General features: G+C 45.8%; 1 protein-coding gene across 1 annotated transcript in view; it reads right to left on the bottom strand.

The window, feature by feature from the left end:
• The window catches only part of PIK3R1 (phosphoinositide-3-kinase regulatory subunit 1), a 93,220-nt gene extending 73,511 nt beyond the window's left edge, over positions 1–19,709 (bottom strand). The window contains exons 1-2 of the mRNA XM_070476777.1: positions 19,621–19,709; positions 7,798–8,515 (exon numbers count right to left, since the gene is read on the bottom strand). Of these exons, the coding sequence (XP_070332878.1) occupies positions 7,798–8,131 (334 nt within the window). The 5' untranslated portion in view covers positions 8,132–8,515; positions 19,621–19,709. The remainder of the gene's footprint in view (positions 1–7,797; positions 8,516–19,620) is intronic.
• Positions 19,710–23,520: the final 3,811 nt, after the last annotated feature.

Below are 23,520 nucleotides of genomic sequence, written 5' to 3'. Positions count from 1 at the left end.
AAACCAGAAAAGAATGACATCAAAGTTATCAAAGGATCTATTGACAAGTAAGCTACAAAGTTAAAATAGAAACACTTTTAACATATAGTGTTCTACTTTCACAACAAAGAAAACTGTATCAGAACATTAACATTAGCTAGGTTGCTAGTAAACAAAATAGGATCACTCCACTTATACAGCTCCTGTTTGAATCATAAGTGGGAGGGCTTTATTAGACAGATATAGACATTGCACCCTTTACCCATTTTGGAAAAAAGAACACAGAATGAAAACTCTAGAGCCAGTAGCCTTAATAAAAGCCTCTGAAATACAACTCACTTAAGTAAAAATTAATAATAATTTTCATACTGCAGCTAGGATTCTAAATGACAGAGGCTATGGTAGCCTGGTAGGAAAGCTTTGTCTTATCTGTAACCCTGAACTTAGTTGTCAGTGACGCTCCAGGAAAGAGAGTACCAAGACCTTCTCTTCTAATAACAGGCTGGAAGGAGGAGGGAGGATTCTAAACTCTCTAGGAGAAGAGGAGAGGATCCAGCTCATTCCCACCTGCAAGAGGGGAGCTTGCGGCTCCTTTTCACCTCGGGGTGGCCTGCAAGTTTCTAACGCGGCTGGGTCAGTGCAGGGTGGAACCCTCCTGCTAAAAAGCAGCAAAGGTGAGAATCCTTTCTCTTCTTGTCAATTTCCTTTTCAAATAACTGTGGATATGGAAACTGTTAATTAGGGTTACTTCTTCCGGGAAAACAAAATAAATAAATTTAAAATTAACAGGGACAACATCTTAAACCTAGAGAATTCAGTAAGAAAAACAGAAATGTTAGTGCTTCTGAGAGAGAATTTTGTTATAATATGTAACTAAATGCCTGAGTGACATATTCTATCATGAGAGAAATGGTTAGGCTCAACTGATTTTATACAAAATGATTATCACATTTCCCCCCCTCCAGGCCTGCTCTTTAGTCAATTACATTTATGACATCTTTCAGCAGTACTTTTCTCTCCTTACTAAAACACAAAGAGCAAACACATATATTGGGAATTCCCTAGCAGTCCAGTGGTTAGGACTGGGTGTTTCCATTGCTGGGGCCCATGGTTCAATATCTGATGGGGGAACCAAGATCTCCACACCCCCCCCCAACAAAGAAACACTTATATATTAATATATGGCTAAAAATGTCTATGGTTCTGATTTTTTTCTAGTTGGTCAGAAGTTAAAGAGAGGGCTCCAAGGCCCTGATCTTCAAATATCCTGTACCAAGGCCTGCTTGCTCCCCTAAGCAGAGTGACTGATGAAAAACAGGGAGTCAGCACCGAAGTGAAAGGTCTCACCCCGTCACTGGGGGTGGTTAACCACAGTCCTCCCGTGTCGCAGCAAAGTCTCACTTAAGCAGGAGAAAAGGTAAGGAAAGTTGTGACAAAGCAGATTCTGACCTAAAACAGGATTCATAAGGCAGGAACTCATGAGGCAAAGCAAACTATTTTCACGGGTACCATTCCTGTGGGTAAGAGCAGTACGTCCTACCACAGGGCTCAGCAGAGGTGTATAATTTGGGATCAGGTCGCCATCCTCCGTGACCCCTGTACAGTGTAGCTGATTTATGTGATTTACTACAGCTGGCTTCCCAGACGAGGGAACGACAACCGTGAAGGGACACACACATGCCGAGTGTGAAAAATGGAAAAATCACGTGCCTGGGGAGACCGTGAGAGCAAACACAAGCTGCAGGCTTTTCTCCTTTTCTGTTTGAAAGAATTTTGATCAAAGTTTAAAATAAGCCACACCAAATGTGTGCTTTATGTTTTATATGTGGGACCAGCTGGGACCCACTGTCAGAGTCCAAAGTAGTAGCTGGGGGAGGGGAGGAGTGTGTGGATGGGGGATGGAGGTGGGGAAGAACTCAGATTCCTAAGTGATTCCTAAGGCTAGCGGATTTCAACATCCTATACAAACCAACGTGGTCATGGAATCTCGCTAGTCTAAATATTCCACATTAGCGTGACTTTAATTAAAGGACTGCAGAAGACTGTCTTGAGAAATAGCCCCACTGGACGCTATCTGAAAGAAACACATTTTGATTCTCTTATCCCTAAATCCCCACCTTCCATCAACTCATTTCCTGGTGTCAGGGGAAATATGGCAGCGTGGTTGAAGAGGGCTGTGTTTATGGGAATGCCTTGTCCTATGAGAGCAGCCTGGCGCAGAGAGGGCGGAAGGACGGCTTTTTAAGAGCTCACACGTACCACCCACTGTGCACACCCATCACCTCACCAGGCAGGGAAGAGGTTCTCTCCAGAGAAGGTAAAACAGGGTTTGACTGGGTTCTGGGAAAATGAAATGTACTGCTCAGAGCTGCAACTTCAGCTTCCACGCAAAGAGGAGATAAAAGATGGGGAGTGAGAGCATAAAATCTGTGCCCGAGGACACTTGCTGATCTTGACACAAGTTCTATTCACTTTGCTTAAGTGGCTGACAGAGCCCACTCTCAGCTCCACAAACCTTCCTGCCAGAAGAACTACCAGTCCTAGGAAATGGGATACAAAAAATAAGCTTTGGAGACAACCAGGCAACTGGTCAAGGCCAAGATTGCAAGATTCCTCAGATGTGAATGATGTGAATGAACAATAAACCATGATGTCTAAAAACAGAAATGGGCTGCGACAGACTTGACTTACAAAGCATATGGCTCATTTCCACAGTCACGTGGGCTGTGAACCACTTAGATGATGCATTTCAACAGCAAGCATCTGTCCACCCTCTGAGCATCTACAGCCCTGTTGGGATAATGGAGAGTCCCCTGCCCTCACGGGGCTTACAGTCTACCTGAGGGAGCAGAAAACAAAGAAATGACACGACAAGTAAATTCTGTAGTAAGTCAGATGACAAATGCTTTGCCAAAGCAGAGAGGCAGGCTGCCACGAGTGACTGAGGTGGGCAGAGCCAGTCTCCCTGAGAAGAAAGCTTTAAGCAAAGAGTGGAGAGCAGGTCAGCCAAGAGCGTGTCTAAGCAGAGCATAAGGTGGGAAAGCGGCTTGAGGGGGGCTGGGAGGTGCATCAGAAGGCACGCCACCTCTTTCAGGTCTTGACTTCATCTTTCATCCCTGCTTTCTAGCACAGAATAGGCACTCAGTTCATTTAAACTCCAGGAAACACAAGGTTATCCAGTATACAAACTCAATCCAGACAACAGGCCAGTGCTTCCTAAGAAAACTGCATGCGAACCAGATAGGAGGATGGTACATTTGGAGAGGAACTGCGTGCCAGATCTTCACATAGGTTTGTGATCCTCTTTCCTTCCCTGAAGTGGAACATGACAGCTTTATTTCTAGGAACATGCAAGAAAAGTGGGGAAAGCATGTTGATATCTAAGGGGGAACTTCTCACACAGATTCTACTTGTGGGCAGAGTTTAAGGACAACTTCCTTTGACAAAGAGGGTAGGCAGTGAGGGGCCTTAAAGGCACGTCCCTGCAGCCTCCTTTTATTCCAAGCTCATGGGGGTGGGGGTGCCGTGCCCCCCATCCCCAGGACACTCCTTCCACGAAAGAGACCTGCATGTCACCGGGGTAACTCCTCAATAAAACAAAGACAGTCAAACCGGAAAAGCAGGCTAAGTCAGGTTTAGGAGTAAAAATGGAAAAAAGGCCAAAGAATTCAATTACAGTAAGAAAAGAACCATCCTTTCTCACCTTCACATAATTTGTCCCTGCAAACACTTTTCAAATAAACACACTCTCAGGCAAAAGAAATTAGAGTCCCACAGGTTCCAACAAATCTGTGCTTACAACTGTTTTCCCTATCAATCTGACATGCAACTAGCATGAGCTGCTGAATCCTCTTCAGAAGACAAGATTAACATTTCTAGAAAATCTAATATTTAGCATCTCAACTCCCTACCCAACCTCCCTATACTACCTTTTCAATCTTTCAATGGCTCCTAATTTCTCATTTATATTCAGGCCTGCTCTTTACTTTAGTGTACATTATGAGTCTCTTTCTTATTAAACTCTGCTAAAATTTTTCATTTTACTCTAACTTTCTATGCATTAAAAAAAAAAAGTAAAAGCTGTTAAAAATCTCAATTGTTACCATAGTACATGAGAAAGAAAGCATTATAAAATATTTTATATCTTACAAAGAGAAAACTTAAAGGAAAAACTGGCTTTTCCGTATGCTATAATCAAATGAAGTTACACCTGACAGCAGATATCAAATGCAATTTTTGTTTAGCAGTTATTTTTACAAAATTTTTGTCCCTAATCTTGGCAAGGCATCCCTTTCCACCTTTTAAATAATCTTTTCTACTCCAACTCAGATATGTTTACGATTTTGTAATCTTTCGTAATGTGTGCATGCTTAGTCACTGAGTTGTGTTCGACTCTGCGACCCCGTGGACTGGAGCCCACCAGGCTCCTCTGTCCATGGAATTCTCCAGGCATGAATACTGGAGTGGGTAGTCATTCTCTTCTTCAAAGGATTTTCCCAACCCAGGGATCCAACCTGGGTCTCTTGCATTACAGGTAGATTCTCTACCATCTGAGCCACCGGGGAAGTCCCAAACTGAGACAAATGAAAACGAAGTGAAAGTGGCTCAGTTGTGTCCGACTCTGTGACCCCATGGACTCTAGCCCATAGAATTCCGTCCATGGAATTCTCTAGCAAGAATACTCGAGTGGGCAGCCATTCCCATCTCCAGGGGACCTTCCTGACCCAGGGATCGAAACTGGATCTTCAGCACTAGAGGCAGTTTCTTTACCATCTGAGCCAAAACAAATTGCCAACATCCACTGGTCACAGAAAAAGCAAGCAGTTCCAGAAAACCATCTACTTCTGCTATATTGACTACACCAGAGCCTTTAACTGTGTGGATCACAACAAACTGTGGAAAATTCTTAAAGAGATGGGAATACCAGATCACCTTACCTGCCTTCTGAGAAATCTGTATGCAGGTCAAGAAGCAACAGTTAGAACCGGACATGGAACAACTGACTGGTTCCAAACCAGTAAAGGAGTACGTCAAAGCTGTATATTGTCACCCTGTTTATTTAACTTATATACACAGTACATCATGAGAAATGCCAGGCTGGATGAAGCACAAGCTGGAATCAAGACTGCCAGGAAAAATATCAATAACCTCAGATACGCAGATGACACCACCCTTATAGCAGAAAGTGAAGAGGAACTAAAGAGCCTCTTGATGAAAGTGAAAGAGGAAAGTTAAAGAGCTGGCTTAAAACTCAACATTCAAAAAATTAAGATCATGGCATCCAATCCCACCACTTCATGGCAAAGAGATGGGGGAAACAATGGAAACAGTGACAGACTTTATTTTCTTGGGCTCCAAAATCACTGCAGATGGTTACTGCAGCCATGAAATTAAAAGATGCTTGCTCCTTGGAAGAAAAACTATAACCTAGACATACATAAACCTAGACAACATATTAAAAAGCAAAGACATTAGTTTGCCAACAAAAGTCCGGCTATTCAAAGCTATGGTTTTTCTAGTAGAGACGTATGGATGGTGAGAGTTGGACTATAAAGAAAGCTGAGGGCCAAAGAATCGATGCTTCTGAACTGTGGAGTTGGGGAAGACTCTTGAGAGTCTCCTGGACTGCAAGGAGATCAAACCAGTTAATCCTAAAGGATATCAGTCCTGAATATTCATTAGAAGGCCTGATGCTGAAGCTGAAGCTCCAATACTTTGGCCACCTAATGTGAAGAACTGACTCATTGGAAAAGACCCTGATGCTGGGAAAGACTGAAGGCAGGGAGACAAGGGACAACAGAGGATGAGATGGTTGGATGGCATCACAGACTCCATGAACATGAGTTTGAGCAAGCTCTGGGAGTTGGTGATGGACAGGGAAGCCTGGTGTGCTGCAGTCCATGGGGTTGCAAAGAATCGGACTGGACTGAGCGACTGAACTGAACTGACTGAATCTTTAGTATGCTGATTATTTTTCCTTTTGAATCAGTCTCCATATAAGGAAGTGTCTCTAACTTAAAATATCAAAAGTCAAATGAAGACTATGTAGTTGGTAGGAAAAAAAGAAACAATTATGCACATACCTCCCCGCCAGCTAAGTGAAGCTATGCAAGAAACAGAATGGTTGACAAAATTACATATATATGTGTCAAACTTTTTTGACTTATCTAGAAAGAAAAACTAACTTTTGTTTTGAACTGTCAAGTTAAATGTATCATTTGGGCATTACTTCTAACAAATGGTATAATGTTTATAAAACAAGTATCCCTGATGGGTTGCGATGGAAGAGAAAAGCTCTTCTCCTCAAGTATCTTTAGTGAGTTCCTTAACTTTCATAAAATATTCCCAATTCTATTTACCCTTGCATTCTGCTTCTTTACTCTTGGTACTTCATTCATTTGTGCTAGAATAAGTCAGTGTTAAAGAAGACTCAAGAGTACAAGGAGCTTATCCAGAAATATAGTCAGTTTTACTTGACAAATAACCACTGCAGTTAAGTCCACCCATTAGAAACACATCTTTCCATACCTTTCTCAGTCTGTGGGCAAAAGATTATACAGGGGGAATAATGCTTGAGATTTACTACTGAAGAAATGATTTGACAAGGCTGTTAACAGCAAAGCAGCAAAACGCTTGTCCCTGTGAAACGCCTTAAGGAACAGCTGTGCTCAGAGCTGAAGTGGGGACCATCGCCAACCAACAATGAGCGGGTTTTGGGGTTTCCCTGGGGGCTCAGTTGTAAAGAACCCGGCTGCCAATGCAGGAGACACAGGCTCGATCCCTGATTTGGGAGGATCCCACATGCCTCGGAGCAACTAAGTCCATGTGCCTCAACTATTGAGCCCGCGTTCTAGAGCTTGGGAACCACAATTATTAAACCCCAAGTGCCCTAGAGCCCGTGGTCTGCAACGTGAGAAGCCACCTCAACGAGAAGCCCAAGCATTGCAATTAGAGAGTAGCCCTCTTTGGCCACAACTAGGGAAAATGAAGACCCAGTACAGCCAAAAATAAATAAATAAAATTATATGTATAAAGGAAAAAAAAAAAACCATGAGTGGTTTTGGATCAAGGTGGTTTCCATTTGAGATTAACATTCAGTGGCTTCTTTTTTTCTCATGAACAGATGACATGAACCAGGCGGAAGAGGTTCCCTGTGCATCTATACTAACTACAGGATAGAGTTTAAGCTTCAGCCAGTACTCCTGGAGAAGAAACCAAGAGACAGACACCAGGTTATAAAAACACTGGTTTCTTCTCTGCTGAGTTCTGTGGTCATTTTATTACTCTCTCTATTTTCCATGAAGATCATTTTCCATTAAATACTTACATTAACCTTACCCTCTACTTTTCCCTAATGATTATTTGGATATACAGTACCAATTACATGAGTAAGAATGCAATAGGTGTTTGATTCCACGGTGACTCTAATCGTGTTCAGAGACATTCACTAAACAGTTTCTCAGATATCATGTCCTATTTTTATAACAACTCTCCACCCCACGAACACAAATTTCTAGCCATGTAATAACTAACCATCTTTTATGCACCATATGTAAATTCAAGTAAAGCGGCTAAACAATTTCTGCCCAGAGCATTTTATCCCAGCCCAACCAATCTGAGCGGAGAAGGCAATGGCAACCCACTCCGGTACTCTTGCCTGGAAAACCCCATGGACGGAAGAGCCTGGTAGGCTGCAGTCCATGGGGTCACACACAGTCGGACAGGACTGAAGCGACTTAGCAGCAGTAGCAGTAACCAATCTGAGACTTTTCCTTTAAAAAAAAAAGAGTCATGAAGCAAGCACTCATCAATACTGACCTTGTTGCTCACTGTCTGCTTCAGTTTTTGAAGGACCTGGGGCAACAGGAAGGGGTCGAGGTGGCCGGGGCTTTGGTGTGGGAGGCGAGATCTTTTTCCTTCCAATATATTCTACGTAAGTTCCCGGAAAGTCTCCCCTCTCCCCTGTCGTCTCGTTATAGCCACTTAACCAGCCAATTTCTTCAGGCTTGGCCTCCTGGCCATCACTGAATCCAAGAGCGACTAAGGACCCCTTGTTCACAGTCAGTATGTCCCCCAAGTGCAAGTCAATGTCTTCGTCCCGCTCCTTTTTATAGTCGTACAGAGCCCGGTACTGGTATCCCTCCGCGCTCATGGCTGCAGACCCGGGACCATGCGACGGCTGAGGCCGGCTGCGCACTGCAGTCTACCCTGACGTTTCTACCGGGAGTGAATTCAGAGTGGGCGCGAAGGCTCCTGACACACCTCCAGCAGGGGCCAAAGCGTCAATCTCCAAAGGCTTAGGAGGAGAGGTGATTGGCCATCCGGCCGTCCATCTGTCCTCCATGAAGGGTGTGACCCAAGTCAAGGCTCTCCTCCTCTGTGGCCGCGGTCCCCCCGCCGGCTTCCTCTTCAGCGACTCGTCAACACGCCGACTCCAGGCTGACGCCCCCGGCGAGGCCCGATCCTTTCTGACGCTCTCGTCACGCTGCCCATCTGTCGCCTGACTTGACCGTGGCACGCTGCATGCGAGCTGCACCTAGCAAAGGGAAAACAAGACTTATGAATGAGCGGCACAAGGGCCATCTGCGTGACTCTGGACTCGGACTGCCATTCAACAAGTGCTTAACCAGTCTGGCAGACGGACACGGGCCGGCGTCCTTGCGCTTGACGCGGTGTACACAACCGTACACAGATGAGCGAGGCAGGCAGTCCCTCCTTTCTAAGAATGCTCGGCAGGCTGAGAGGGCTGCTGGCACGTGGCAACATCTCTGAGACAAGAAGGGACCCAAGGAAACGCAACCCGAGGTAAATGCTCGCTCTCCTAAGAGAGCAGAGACCAAACGCTAGGGAGTTCACAGAGGGGAGAGCAGGCATCTGAAGACGGAAAGAACATGCGGTGTGAACTTAGGTGAAGCTGTGAGGAGGCGCGTGTCACATCCTGCTAAGAGCCAGAACAGGCAGCCCAATACGTGCAAAGCCAAAGAGGAGGCATCGGATCCGAGTTGGAAAGATAAGCAGGGGTTGTATGACACCACGCATGCGACTTCATGAGTGATGCTAACTGCAATGGGGAGCCAGGACAAGGCTTGGAGAAAGGGGACAGACAGGACCTGGGTTGCACGTGAAGAATCTCACTCTAATCCTGATGCACGGGAGGGGCTGTCACAGAGACAGAAGGGGAGAGCCAGGCAAGGCGTTTTGCAGCCATCTGGGCAAGTGGCCACGAGGGCATGAACCAAAGTGGCAGGAGAAGGTGTGGAAAGGCGGAACTGAAAAGGGACAGAGAGGTGTGGGGAGGGGGGGGGCATGGCAGTGCTGAAACATGGATGGAGAAAGAGAAGCACCTGGGACTAGGATACTGCATCCCAGTGGGGCAGACGCAGGGACCACAGCATGAGGAGGAACAGGACCACAGAGAAGCCAAGAGGAAGGGCTCTTCCCAGCCTACAGAGCTGAGTGAAGGTTCGAGGCACGATCCGACTACTGGTGCTTAGAGATCAGCTACTCCATCCACTGTTTCAGAACTCACAATCAAGAAATATTTACTTGTGTGTCTGTTTAGCAACATGTTAGTATGTAGTAATACAAAGATATAAAAAAGACACAAACATTTAGTATATAATACCAGACCATAGGTCATTTTGTTGGTAACTTGCAAGCAAAAAAAAGCAAAGTAGAAAGTATAAACTGTACAGAAAAGTACAAAATAAAAAGGAAAAATGTTCTCTCCTTCGCACTTTCTCCTTTATCCCAAAGGTTATTACTGTTTGATATTAAAAAGCAATAAAAATTACATATTATTTTTTAAAAGAGAGAAAGAGAGCAAAAAGGGTGACTGACCCTGAGTTCATGAGAAGACCATAGATACCAGTATCAGGCAAAGGGAAGCCAGGAGGCCTTGGTGGGATAGAAGTGATGCTGAGCATCCAAACCCACGTGTGAGTAGCTGAAAACCTGGTCTGTGATTCAGGACAGGGAACACACCTGAAGTTTGATAATCAGCTGCAAATAAGACACAGGCAAACTCAATGGAATGAAGGAACTCAGAAAAAAAATATTAAAAGTTCAAAAAAAAAAAATCCAAGAATGAAACATTGAGGCTCACTGAATGCTGCTGAAATGGGAAAGTCAAGGTCTGGAGACGATGCCATGTCCTGGAAATAAGGGATAAGAGGGTTCAGGTAGGAAAGGGTGATCTCTAAGACTGAATCCTGCAGAGGCCTCTGGGAGTGTAAAATAGGCAGGGCGAGGTCACCCCAGGGCTGCGTCCATCGTGGACTCATGGCAGAAAGGCAGAGCAAGCCACTCTAGTCTGATGGTATAGAGGATCTGATGTTCAGTTGCTAAATCGTGTCCGACTCTGCGACCCTATGGACTGCAGCCCGCCTTTAAGGAGTTAAGGAATAAAGAGAAAGCAGATAGCTGCTGCAGATCACTCTATGGAGACAGTTCAATGGAGGAGAAGATGCAAGTTTCTTCTTTTTTTTTAACTAGTGGAGGCAGAGGGCTCAGAGTCAAGAGATTCTCAAGATAGGCAGTAAGCAGCTTGGATTGCCGCTAGAACAGCAGAGAACAGCGTGCACTGGGACACACTATGCGCACCCCGTTCATTTCTCCACGTTATCTTGGTCATAAAGAGGAAAAGCAAACTCACGGTTTCAGTTAAGCTGGCTGAACAATAAAGCAATGAAAACAATAGCCTCACAATGTCGGTGTGCTGTGTCAAAGAGAGCTTTTGTAAGTTTTCAAGAGTGGAACCCTTTAGAAGTTTAATATTATAGGCACTCTGCGGCGCAGGCATCTTAAGAAGCAAAATCTAATCACAGATTAATTGTTATGCTGGCATTCAGAAGTGTAAAGCATTCAACTTTACATGGCTAAAGCCTCTTAGCTGTAATACAATAACGCTCTTAGGAGAGTTACATATTAAAAGAAGCAAAAACAAACACTGGAGATCTTTGTGTAGCAAGAATATTAATCTGGGGTAGTATTCTACTTTGCATTTCAGTCGGCAGAGGAAAAAAATTAAAGCAGCCAGCAGAGCATATGAGAAAAATAAACTATGTTATGTTTGAAGACAGCCTCTCCTTTTGCCAGATCCAGAATCAAATTAAATATTCACTGCATAAATTCACACGAAAATGTAGAACTAGCAAATCCCATTTTTAGTACTAATGTACTCTGTTACAAATGAGACACAGAACTCTAAAGAACATGGAAATCTACATATCCCTAAATGCCTGGAAACCAGGCAATATGCCTAAGAATAATTTAATTCCTCCAAATTTGCCTTGAAATTTTTGTTAGCTTTTCCTGGCAATTTATGTCTTTTGGGGAAGGGGGGGAAGTCCTCAACTAGGAGGCTGGGTAGATCTTTCTGCCAGCTGCTGCCTATGGCTTCCTGTTTCAACAACCCAGAAGGCCAGTTTGGTGAGATTCTTAACAGAATGAGCAGTATAATAATCCCTCTCTCCCTCTTCCCTGTCACCTGCAATTCCTCCTTTCCCCTCTAAAAAGCCTCAGCAAACTGCCAAGGCTTACTCACGACATATCCCTGCAGCTATGCATGTCCTGCACCAGGGGACACTGTAGTATGAAAAGCCTCTAGGTCTGCTCACAGTTTTATAAACCTAAAAACTATGTTTACACTGGCCTGAAGCTAAATCCCTGCAAAGAGATAAAGAACCCTGAGGAACCCTAAGACTCTAGCAACTGCTAGACTCTAGAGCAGCAATAACAATTCTCGCCTTAGATGCCAGAGACTTGTCTCTACAAAGAACCCCTCCCTCACCATTTGTAAGAACCACCTTACTTTGTATGTAAGAATCTTGTGCAGAATTTTGGGCCCTCAACCGAAACAAAAAAACACAAAAACATCCCCAGATCTTCTATGGCTCTAGGGCCGCAAGCAGCACACACTACTCTCTATCTCTGGGACTCCACCATCAAGGCCAGGAAGACCAATCAAAACAATCCAAGGTCAGCCATGATTCAGTGGCAATTAAGTGAGTGGAGAGCAATTAAAAGAAGCCAATTAAGAGGGAGAGCTGCCTAGCCAGCTGGGGGGCAGGTGAAGAGCATCCTATGGAGAGGTACAGAGAGGCCTTGGCTAGAGGGAGGAGGCATGTGGCTTCTCTGCTGCACGCTGTACACTTTCTCCTGATGGCCACACCCAATTAAATGATGTCATTGTCATCATGGTCATCATCTAATACTGGGAGCTATAGATGTATTAACCCATTCAACCATCACCATCAAATATTTATTGGGAGCTGTATGTGTATTAACATGGGTCAGTAACCATGAGGTGGGTACTACCAACATTCTCACTTTACACAAGAGGAAATGAGGTGCAGAGAGTTTGTGTCTTGGCTGTGATATCTTGGCCATGAAAACGCTCAGCAAGTGACAGGTAAAACTAGAGTTCAGATCCAGACAGTCTAGCTCCAGAGTCATCACTTTTAACATTCTAAACCCTGCTGCTCAAACTCAGTTTCCCTGGATGCCCATGGATGGCCAGATACGTCAATAAGGTCACCCATGTAGATTCCTTGCCTGCATACTCAGACCTCTCAAACTCATCTTGATGGTCTGCTTTTTAACTCTCTGTGATAGCGGCCATATTGGCATCTGTGGCTCTTTCACAATAAAACACCTGCACAAAGAGAAGCCTTTATAACTCAGGAGGAGTGCCCTCAAGTCTGAGACTCAGGATCCTGGACCATGCAGATTTTCTTCCAAAGAGATTTTACTGAGATGCATCCTTGCCAAACAAGTCCATAAAGGGGTGAATCAAATATTGGGCATCAAACTTCTAGAAGGGCTACCCTCATAGTTCAGTTGGTAAAGAATCTGCCTGCAACGCAGGAGACCCCAGTTCTATTTCTGGGTTGGGAAGATCCTCTGGAGAAGGGTAAGGAAAGGAGATCAGTCCTGGGTGTTCACTGGAGGGACTGATGCTGAAGCTGAAACTCCAATACTTCGGCCACCTCATGCGAAGAGTTGTCTCATTGGAAAAGACTGATGCTGGGAGGGATTGGGGGCAGGAAGAGAAGGGGATGACAGAGGATGAGATGGCTGGATGGCATCACTGACTTGATGGACATGAGTTTGAGAAAACGGGAGTTGGTGATGGACAGGGAGGCCTGGCATGCTGGGATTCACAGGGTCGCAAAGAGTCGGACACAACTGAGTGACTGAACTGAACTTCTAGAAGGCTGCCCTCTTCTGGAATCCTGTCCATTTCTGCTCTACAGGCTTCAGCTTCTGTCACCTAACTGCCTCCTGCTGCTACCCCAGTTCTCTCACTGCACAACTTCTGACAACTCAGTCCCTCCTGGGCGGTGGGGGAGGGAGATGTAAATCATCATCCACAGCCACCGGGGAGATGATGTTCAGAGGACTGGCAAGTTGTCTTTCTCTCCCCCTCAGATTCGCCCCAGCACAGCAGAAATCTCTGCAACCTTGGACACTGGCAGTGCCTAAATTACTTGCCTGTGGTCAGTGTGGGGCCCAAACTCTATGTTCCCCAGGTTCACACGCTTATACCTCTAATCTCTTTGGCTACATGCACCTGTCCATTGAACTATGTCCACTCAGTTCCAATGGAATTATTTCCACAGTTTAGGTTTTTATATGCAGATAATATCCACCATGGGGCTTCCCTTGCGGCTCAGACGGTAAAGAATCCACCTGCAATGCAGGAGCTGCAGGTTCAATCCCTGAGTCAGGCAGATCCCCTAGAGAAGGAAAGGGCAACTGACTCCAGTATTCTTGCCTAGTAAATTCCATGGACAGAGGAGCCTGACGGGCTACAGTCCATGGGGTCGCAAAAAGAGTCAGACGTGACTTAGCGACTAAACAACAACAGTATCCACCATTTGTAATTTAATGTTTTCAAATAACTGAGGCAGTTTTATGACATAGGCTCTAAGCCAGTGCATAACCTGAGTTACTGTAACAAAAGGTATAAAGAAAACCTAGGAACAAATAACAAATTAACTTACTTTTATAGAACATCACCTGAAACAGTTCAAAAGTTCCTTCATGGGAATTTATTTTGCTCCTATCTTTCAGGCCTTTTACAGACTGCCTGCAATGAAGGCAGATTTTTTCTCTCTGCTAAAATACTGACCAATTCTCATTCTGTTCCTCAGAATAAAGTAGCTTCTGATGCCCCACAAGAAGCAATCCATGACTTCTTAATGTACAACTGCTTGTAAGTAAATTTTCAATTTAACCATCTAACCTGCAGGCATTTGGGCAAAGAACCAAACACAACTCTTTGAAAAGTCCTCTGACTTTGTTGACTTACTCATTCCCATTTGCAAAGGACAGAGATTTAGAAATCTTGGTGGGGAGGCAGGAATAAAGAACATTTTCAAATCACTTTAAATAAACCAAGAATATATCCTGATCATGTGATTCTACCTTGCCATGAAATCAGCTGTTTGGCCCTGGTTCTCAGAACAAGATAGACCTTCAATCCAGCTGCAAAGCTACGGATCAATTCCTGGGCCCCCAGCCCTACAATTCATCCTTCCATCTTCAGTGTGGCAGCTCTGAGTAGGGCAAGCTCCCTAACTAAACTCACGCCACTTTTTTAAAAAACAGAAAACACAGTTCATCATCTAAAAATCTTTTCCCCTTTCAAATATGGTGTCCTGGAAATAGTGAAAATCAAATTTTCTTATTAAACATAATGAATTTCAACTTAAAGTGCTGGGCTCAGGGTAAAATTTTATGGGGTGTGAATTTCATCTCAATCAAAATAAAATGATGGGCTGGGATGAAGCCCCAAATCAGCATCCTTAAGTATCTCCATTCATTTTTCTTTTTTTTTTTTTCCCATTCATTTTTCAAACCAACCAGAACGAGCGCCAGGCTGCCATGCTCTGGGGGAGCTGGGCATCTGAGCCACGACTCCTGCCCGCAGGCTCTCTGGGGGCTGGGTGTGTGGGGACAGGACAAGCCCTGGTCAAACAACAAGGACATGAGGCTCTCCAGAAAGCAAAGTGATGGGATGGCGCCAGCACTGCCGGAGGCGCAGAAACACAGCCCCAGCTGGACGCATTTCTCAGGCTCAGTGGTCATCACAGGGAGGCTGCGGCTTCCAAAGCCTGAGAAACACATCCTGTCACCCAGAAAAGGCCCTGGGGTGGACCATTCCAGTTCTCTGCATCACCCCGGGCAAGGAAGCCCTGAGAGGAGGCCGCCCTGGAATGGCAGGGCGGAAGAAGACACTCTAGCGTCTCTCCTCTTGTGAAAATAGGATGTTACTGTGGAAAATTCTCAGCAAGCAGGTGAGTGTAAGCACTGGACTTCACACTCAAAAATGCTTGTCCCCACTGGGGCCTAGATTTTCAAACTTGACCAAGTCTCTTAAACCTCTCTGTGCCACTGTTCATTATGAAGATGAAAGGAAATTATTTATACAGAGACTGTGCTCTGGGCTTGATAATCAGAGCTTAATATAATTAACACCGACACAGCGCTTACTAGGGGCCAGGCACTGTCCTTCTAGTTTTGTACATATCAACTCATTTAATCCTTGCATTCTGGGTACAGTTTATCATCTCCATTTTACAGATAGGAGAATCAGCACAGAGAAGTTAAATAGCGTGCCTCAGGTCAGACAGCTAGTAAATCCCAGCTGTAGCAGCAGTATTGTTATTCCTATCGTTATTATTAGCATTGATTGCTACTTATACAATTCCTATTTAAAACTGGAAACATTTGCCAAGAATTTTTCTTGGGCACTGCTTCCAAGCTCTGCAAACTGTACAGAAAGAGTCCTGAAGCTAGCCAAAATAAAACTCCGTTCCTTTAACTCCTTTTCAGGGTAAATAGACAGACAGATAAGGGTGCTTGTGGACTTTGTCCATCTAGTGCTGGGGCAGAGAGCGGCTCCGCAGAGGTCAGGGCTGGGGAGACCTGGGAGGGGCCAGGGCTGTGTGAGAGGGTGGTATGAGGAGCGGGTGGAGTTAGGGGCCAACACTCCTCTTCAGGAAGCTGTGGTGGCCGCTTTCCTATCTGCCTTCAAAGGAAACAGGTGATCCCGCTCACACAGTTCTCCAGGGACTGAAAGCAGGGGCTGCTCCTGTTGCAGCCCCGAGCTCCTAAGGCTGAGCCCAGGGTGGGACCACTGAAGTCCAGTGAGGGAGAGGGGTCCAGCCTGGCCCAGGCACCTCCCTTTCTTCACTCTCTCCTCCCTTCTGCCAGACTCCTTTGACTGCAATACTCTCTGGGGTGATTATTACGATGAACACCATTTTGACTACAGGTGTGGGGGGTGGGGGGAGTGGGGGTGAGGAGCACATATGTATAGATATGTTAAAGGAAAACAATGCTGGGAGGATAAAGTCTCCAAAGATGTTTTTATACTAGGATTTTTCTTTTTTTTTAAGCAAAAGGTATATTACACTCACTCTATCCTTTCAAATACACAAAAACCCTAACATCACCCAAACAGACATGGTTAGGAGTAATTACAGTCTATTTTCAGCTGCTTTGGCATCATGTATGTGAAATAGCCTTTAACTGCCACTTTCTTAAGCAAGTAATTCCAATAAGAGTGTTGGCAGAATCATGGCAGGTAATCACATTAGGGTGTAGGTGGAGGAGACCGGGATGCAGAGGGGTGGGTGGAAAAAGGAATAAGATGAATATTTCAAAAATGAATTACAGGCTAAGTTTTTTATTAAAGGCCGTCATATAGTTGATATTATGCCTTGCCTTCTAAGGTGATAACCCCTTCCTTCCATTGATAAGTAAGGGCTCCTAAGGGTTTCACTAGGACACTGTATTCTCTCGCCTTCACTGGCAAATTCCTGTGTCCTCCAAAAATACAGAAGAGCTGTGGGGAGCCCGTTTAAATGTATAATATACTAAAAAAGGCACTTCCCCTTTTATTCTGCGTTGTGCATGCCTCAGTTGTGGGAGAATTAAAAGCAAAACACTAAATGCAAACATGATCTTAGCTTTCAATATTCTACCTGACCATGAAAGTTTTTTTAATCTGCTCATTGACCACCTCTTCACTAAAATTCATTTTGCATATGACAAAATGCAAACACAATGGGAGCTGAACTAGAATTGTTCCTGTTTTAATAAGCAAGTGACAATCTTTCAGATTAGATATCTTTTTAGAATACTCCCTTAAAATACCTAAGAAAGATTTTGACCAACATACTAGCCCAAGAATTACATGGCATTCATGAAATTTTAATTAAAGATATGAGCAAAACTTAACAACACAAAATTTGAGTAAGTGGAGCAGGCTTGTATGAAAATACAAAACCCTCTATAACCAGCTTAGGTGCAGTTAACATATCCAGCAGATAAATTTGCACTACCACCACCACTGTCAATAAGCAAAATATGTATCACCTATGACTTACTGTACCACTTCTATTTCCCAAATCAACTTAATACTTTAGGGGTTTACCGTTCTTAATAAATTTAAAGACACAGCTAGAGAAAGACAATACAATTAATCAATGTATGTCGGCTCTCTGCATCACAGAGGTGAAAAGACACAGTGATACCATCATTTTACAAAAGCAGATAAAACAGCAGATAGTAATGTGTACAATGCAAATATGTTATGCAACTGACAAGAACAGGTCCAGAATCAAGATGAAAGTTAAAAAGCTACATGATAACACACTTTGAAAGCCAGTATCAGATATACAAAACTTTCTTCCATTCACAAAAATTTATATACTTCTATGGAAAAAGTACAACTCTGAAGTTGCAATTGGCATATAGAAGCTAAAGAGGCCAGTAGTTGACATAACCCAGCATTTCTGCAAGGCAGAGAGCCTCCTCCACAGGCCTTTCCAGTTTAAACCTGATCCTGAACCAAACATATCTTTCCAAATTGAAGAGGGATCCCTCAAAAAAAAAAAAAAAAAAAATTACTCTGGGTATTTTCTCTGGAATGACCAAAAACACTTACTTCCCAAAGCTTAAGTAACTCTTGTTCCTAAGAAAACTATCATCTACTGCTTTTAAAAAACTATTTCAAGACAGTGTACTCTATCAAGAAATTATGGCTAGGAGTGCTTTTTTTCCCTCTCTTTCAATGATTTGTGTGTTTCAACGATTTCAATGTTTGGGGCCTTCTGTGTAGAAGTCACCAAATTCCTGATGATGACTGATAAACCTGTCTTCCTACTCTGGCCTATTCTAGCTGATACCTACCTATTCTGACCTTTTCTAACTAACACCTAATCACCTTTAAACTTGCCAAAACGCAACACAAGCTAATGAAAAAAAAAAAAAAAAAAAAGGGCAAAAAAACCCACTTCACAGAACGCCTGGGTCACTTACATTGTGAATGTCCCGCCTAACAACTAAAACTTCAGCCCCATCACACTGAAATGACAACCTAATGCTGCGTTCAAAACCCGGAACTGTTTTATCCTTTCGTACTTCGCACAGACTGACAAAGAGGAAAGAACTGGAGAGGGGGGGGAAGAAAAGGCCGGAAAAACCCCTATCGCTTCTAAAGTCATAAAACCCCCAAACCCCGTAAACTCACACTTATATACCAGCAGTGCTGCAGCTAAACCAGAGATTAACGGTAAAAGTGAGAGCTTTCTGATATTAACTGCGTCCAGAGAAGCAGAATTTCCCCAAATCCAGTTCACACACATTTTGCATTCAACATGTAACAGCCATTCCGCTCACACCCTTTCATTACACGATCGAATCTGGTTACCAAAGTACATTTCTGCACTGGAGCGGTTGGCCTGAGCTTTCCTGTTCTCTTTGTCTTGTGATCTGCCGGGCAGTTTCTGCCCTTGAGAAGTGAGCGTAAGAGCTGTGGATTCCAGACAATTCCCGCACGATCTTTCAGCTCGGGCTTCCACGCTCTCTCGCTCCCTCTAGCCGGCTCCATATTGCGGGGCCAGTCCCTCCGGTCTCGCCTCACGTTACAAAAAGCTAGATTTCCGGGCTGTCCGAAGACCCCATTAAATCTGCCTCCAACAACCTGCCACAGGCCCGGGCGGCATCACACGCCGAGTGGGGCCCCAGCGACCGGCCGCCCCGAGGCACACTTCCCCCACCCCGGAAGAGGAGGGAGGCAAACTTCGAAGGGCGGGGGCCGCGGGCGAGCTCCTGGGACCCCCGCCCGCCCCGGGGAAGAGCCCGGGCAGAGACCCGGGTGCAGCCGGAGAGCGCCGGGGAAAGCAGAGATCCGGCCCGCTATCGCGAAGGCGGCGGTCAGGACGCTCTCCTCCGCTGAAGGGCTCCGGAAAACTGCAGCCGGGCGACTGGGGGAACCCTCAGGAAAGTGTACGGTGACGGAGAGGTGGCGGAAGCCCGAGTTCGCCTGCAACTCCGGGGACGAATGCTCCCGGCGGCGCGTACACCCAGCTAGGAAGAGGACCAGGGAAACGGAGCCGCGAGGGAGCCGGGAGCACGCGGGGACGCTGGCCGCGAAGGGGACCCGCGGCTGCCCGGAGGGCGGCAGATGCCAGCGGCAGGGAGGACGGCGGCCGGCTCGCTTCCCCCGGCTCGGTTCTGCAGAAGGAGAAGCGGCTGCTGGTGACAGGAAGAGAGCGGCTGTGGCCGCGCGCGCACGCACCGCCTCCCCCTCCCGAGCACACACCCGGACCCGCTGCCGCCGCCTACCTCCCCGGCCGGCCGGCTTCCTTCCTCTGCTGGGCCCAGGCTGCACCGGCAGCCTCTGGCGCGCACGGCTCCGATGAGCCCCTGACCCAGCTCAGATCCGCCAGCCGTTCGCAACCCGAGCTCGCCGTCTCCAACCCGCTGCCCTCCGTAGCCGCGGCTTCCTCCAACTCCGCTCCAGCTGCTCGCGACTCCTCTCCGCGCGCCCGTAGCTCCAGCGCCCGGCAGCGACCCCGCCTCCGGCCCCGCCCCGCGCGCCCCGCCTCCGAGCCCGCGCCAACCAGCGCCCGCGGTTCCGCCCCTCTCCGCTGGCACCGCGCCCTCCGCCGCTGCCATTCACCGCGTGGCCTGCGAGCCAGCTGGGCGGAGTTCGGAGCCGGCTGACCCTTCCTGCGGCCCGGCTCGCCTTCCGCCCCCAGCCGCGGGGATGCCCTGGGCGACCCGGCCGAGTGCTCTGGGTTTTCGCCCGCCGGGCCGGCCAGGTTGCTCCCCGCCTGGGGCTGAGCCGGCTGCCGGGCGTCTTCGAGACCGGAGGCGGCTGGTCTGGGAGAGACCGAGGACGAGTTCAGACTTAGAAGCTGCGTCTCTAATCGCGGTGTCTTGAAACACACCCCAGCCTCTTTCGAGCCCCCAGCGTCCCAGCGCAGTGGCTGGGGCGGGGAGGACTCGGAGTCCAGGCTCGCCAAAGCCGGAGGCCCTGCAGTTCTCGGCTAGGCCAGTGCGGCCGCGGGGGTGGGCGGAAAAACCGCGCCACCCCGCGTGGCGCCTGGGGGTGAAGGAGGGGTGAAAGGGTGAACCGGAGGGACAGGCGCCCGCAGCCTGCCTCGAACTCCAGGAGCCTGGCTGGCACTGCTGCCCCCGGGAGCCAGGCGGGCCCGCCAGAAGGGCAGAGTTTTATGAGGAGGGCGCACGCTGACTGATGCGTCCCAGTCCTGAGATGATGGAGCAAATGTAGGTCGCTCAGGCAGACCGCAGTTGCTTGTGGGGTCGGTGGGAGGAAGCTCACGTGAATTGAAAATTCCTTAAATTTGTTAACTTTCTATGCACATTTTCCAGCTAGTGCTCATTATTTTAGTTGCTCAAAAAAAATCTGCTGTTGATACAAACCTTCCTCTGACGGTATGATGGGATGCCACCACCCCCTCTGTTCCTCTTTCGCCCATGAAAACATGTAATAGTCCGCCTTTTAAAAACCTCTTCCCAAATTCCTCTTTCTGCGGTTTCGAGACCTGCACCCGCCCAGCTGACTTGCCCTAAAGCCCTATTCCCAATTTCCTTGCAAGAATATTACTTTTCTTTTTTTTAACCAATAACTTAATTTTGTCAAACTTTGAATTTGGTGGGTTTTTTGAATTTTCTGGGGTTTTTTTCTTTCCTTTTCTTTCTTTCTTAACGGGGATGGAAGTAGAGGAAGAATATCCTGAAATTAATGACTGTCCTTAGGAAATACAATCATCCCTAAAGGTGACTCACATTCTGAATGACAGCCTAGTTCTGCTTTAGGGTCTTCAGGCCTGGCATTTTTGTTATTCCAATGTATTTCTTGAGGTGGAGATACAAAAGCAGACAGCTACCTTTTGTGTAAGAATCTACTTCATCTAAAAGTAAATATGAAGTTTACCAAGCTACATCATTCCCACACACTCTGTGAAATGAAGGACCTCATATAGTGAGCTTTATAAATGAAAGGAGGGGCCTCACCCTGTGACAGAATAACTTTTATCCAATCCAATAAGCTGAGATATAACTGCTATGACATTTGCTGTATTTCTGTTAGGCATGGGCCGGAAGAAACCTTACCAGCTGTCTCTTTTCCTACATAATGAGTTCCTGGAAAGACACTTATATACTGCTCTAGTGGGGTTCTAGTCTCCCTAAACTAAAAATAGCATGAAATCCTTGATCAAGCTTCCTTTTCTAGATAGACTTCAGCCACCTATTTCCAGTATATATATATTTTTTCTATCATATTTGAACACATAGCATAAGTCCATACAGTGTTGCATGGAAGGACAAATGGCTCTCTTTCCATAAATTGAATAATTTTAGTCTTTGCTTCATCTCTGTTAAATTGATACCTCTTCACCATTTCACTAATATTCAAATATTTATTCATTTTCTACTAGCTTGAATAATAAAAGCGAAAGTCACCAGAACAGCAGTATTCAGATTTAAAAAAAAATAACCTTTGCCTTTAATCTAATCTTATCTGGACTCCCAAAATGTAACTGTTATAAGAAGCCATGTGGTGAGACCAAGAGGTGAGACCAAGGTCTTTGGACCTGCCATGGCATTACTTCTTGGGAATTTGTTGGAAGTACAAATTCCCTCTTCAGTGAAATAGACATACTGGGGGTAGAGCCTGTGAATCTGTTTTAATATGCCTTCCAAGTGGCATGCTGGGGTGTGAGAACCATTGCGCCAGGCCTAAGGCATCTGGAAACACAAACTGAAGCCACTGCAATAAAATGCTCAAATAAATGCACAAACACCACCGTTCAATCAGTAACAGCCGAACTGGTGGCTGGCAGCAGTGCCACCATCAAAGAGCTCAAAATGTCAAAGGAGGTAAGTTTTCCAAAGGGACAGAGGATTTATCGTGTGGTGACACGATATTATAGTTGGTGACAGCGAAGGTGGCTCAGAAGGCAGACCCACAGGGGTCCAGGGACCCTAACACTGAAAGGCTTTCAGAGGCCACAGCAAGCTGAGAAGTACCCTCCTCAAAGAGGACCAGTAGGGTATTCTCGTTTGTCACCATCACTCCAGCTACTTCAATGGCAGGAGTGCTAGAATAAGCTTCCGTTAGGACTTCCCGGGTGGTTCAGTGGTTGAGAGTCTTCCTGCCAATACAGGGGGCACTGATTCAATCCCTGGTGCAGGAAGGTTGCACATGTAAGCCTGTGCCTCACAACTACTGAGCTTGTACTCGGCAACAAGAGAAGCCAGTGCAATGAGAAGCATATGCACCACAGCTAGAGGGTAGCCCCCACGCGCTGAACTAGAGAAAGCTCACATGCAGCAGCAAAGACCCAGAAGAGCCAGAAATAAATATAAATAAACAACTTAAAACAAGAAGAATAAACTTCTGTTAGACTTGAAACCTAAGTCTGTCATTCAGGGTCAAAATCAAAATTAAACAAGAGTAAATGCCTTCAAGCCTTTGTCTTACAGCCCGCAGCAGGGGCACTGTGTACGAGCTTGCTAGATATGCAGAATCCCAGATCTGCTGAATCACAATCTGCATTTTAACGAGGTCCCCAGGTGTTCTGTATGCAAGTTAAAATCTGAGATGCTTTTAGACGGGTCCTCAATTTTGCCTGGGGAGCTTATAAAAATCCCAATGCCTGGATTACACAACAGACAGATTATATCAAAATCTTTGGGGGCTGGAACAGAGTCATGAGTAGCTTTTGAAGTTCTTCATGTGATTCCAGTATTTGAAGCCAGGTTCAAGAACCACTGTCTTAAAGGACCCAGGAGGGAAAGGTGCCATAGGAAAGCCAATTGGGGAGAGATTGGAGCCTAAATGGCTGGTCTTAAAGGAAGCAACTGGTACTGGAGTTTAGCTGACTGTGACCACACAGGAATGTGAGCCCAGATTTGCCAGGCTGAAAGAAATTGGAAATCCAGATTTTTTTTTTATGGGCAATTTCCCAATTATTAAATGCTGGCAATTCATTCAACATTTTTTGAACCCTGGGTTTAGGCCACATAAGAGTTATGACCACCAGTTTATAGTTTTATGATGCTCTATGACATAAAATTAAGTGAGCCTAAAAAAAGAATAAAAAAAGAAAGGACAGCCAAGAAGATAATGAACTTGAGGTCAAACTGTTAATCTCAAGGCTCATGTATTTTGAATCTTCTGTTCTCTACAACACCAAACATTTGCAGGAATTC

This window comes from Odocoileus virginianus, chromosome 14, assembly GCF_023699985.2.
Source record: "Odocoileus virginianus isolate 20LAN1187 ecotype Illinois chromosome 14, Ovbor_1.2, whole genome shotgun sequence".
In the NCBI taxonomy this organism is placed as follows: Eukaryota; Metazoa; Chordata; class Mammalia; order Artiodactyla; family Cervidae; genus Odocoileus; species Odocoileus virginianus.
The sequence above is the reverse complement of the archived record's forward strand: the minus strand, read 5'-3'. Positions and strand labels throughout refer to the sequence as shown.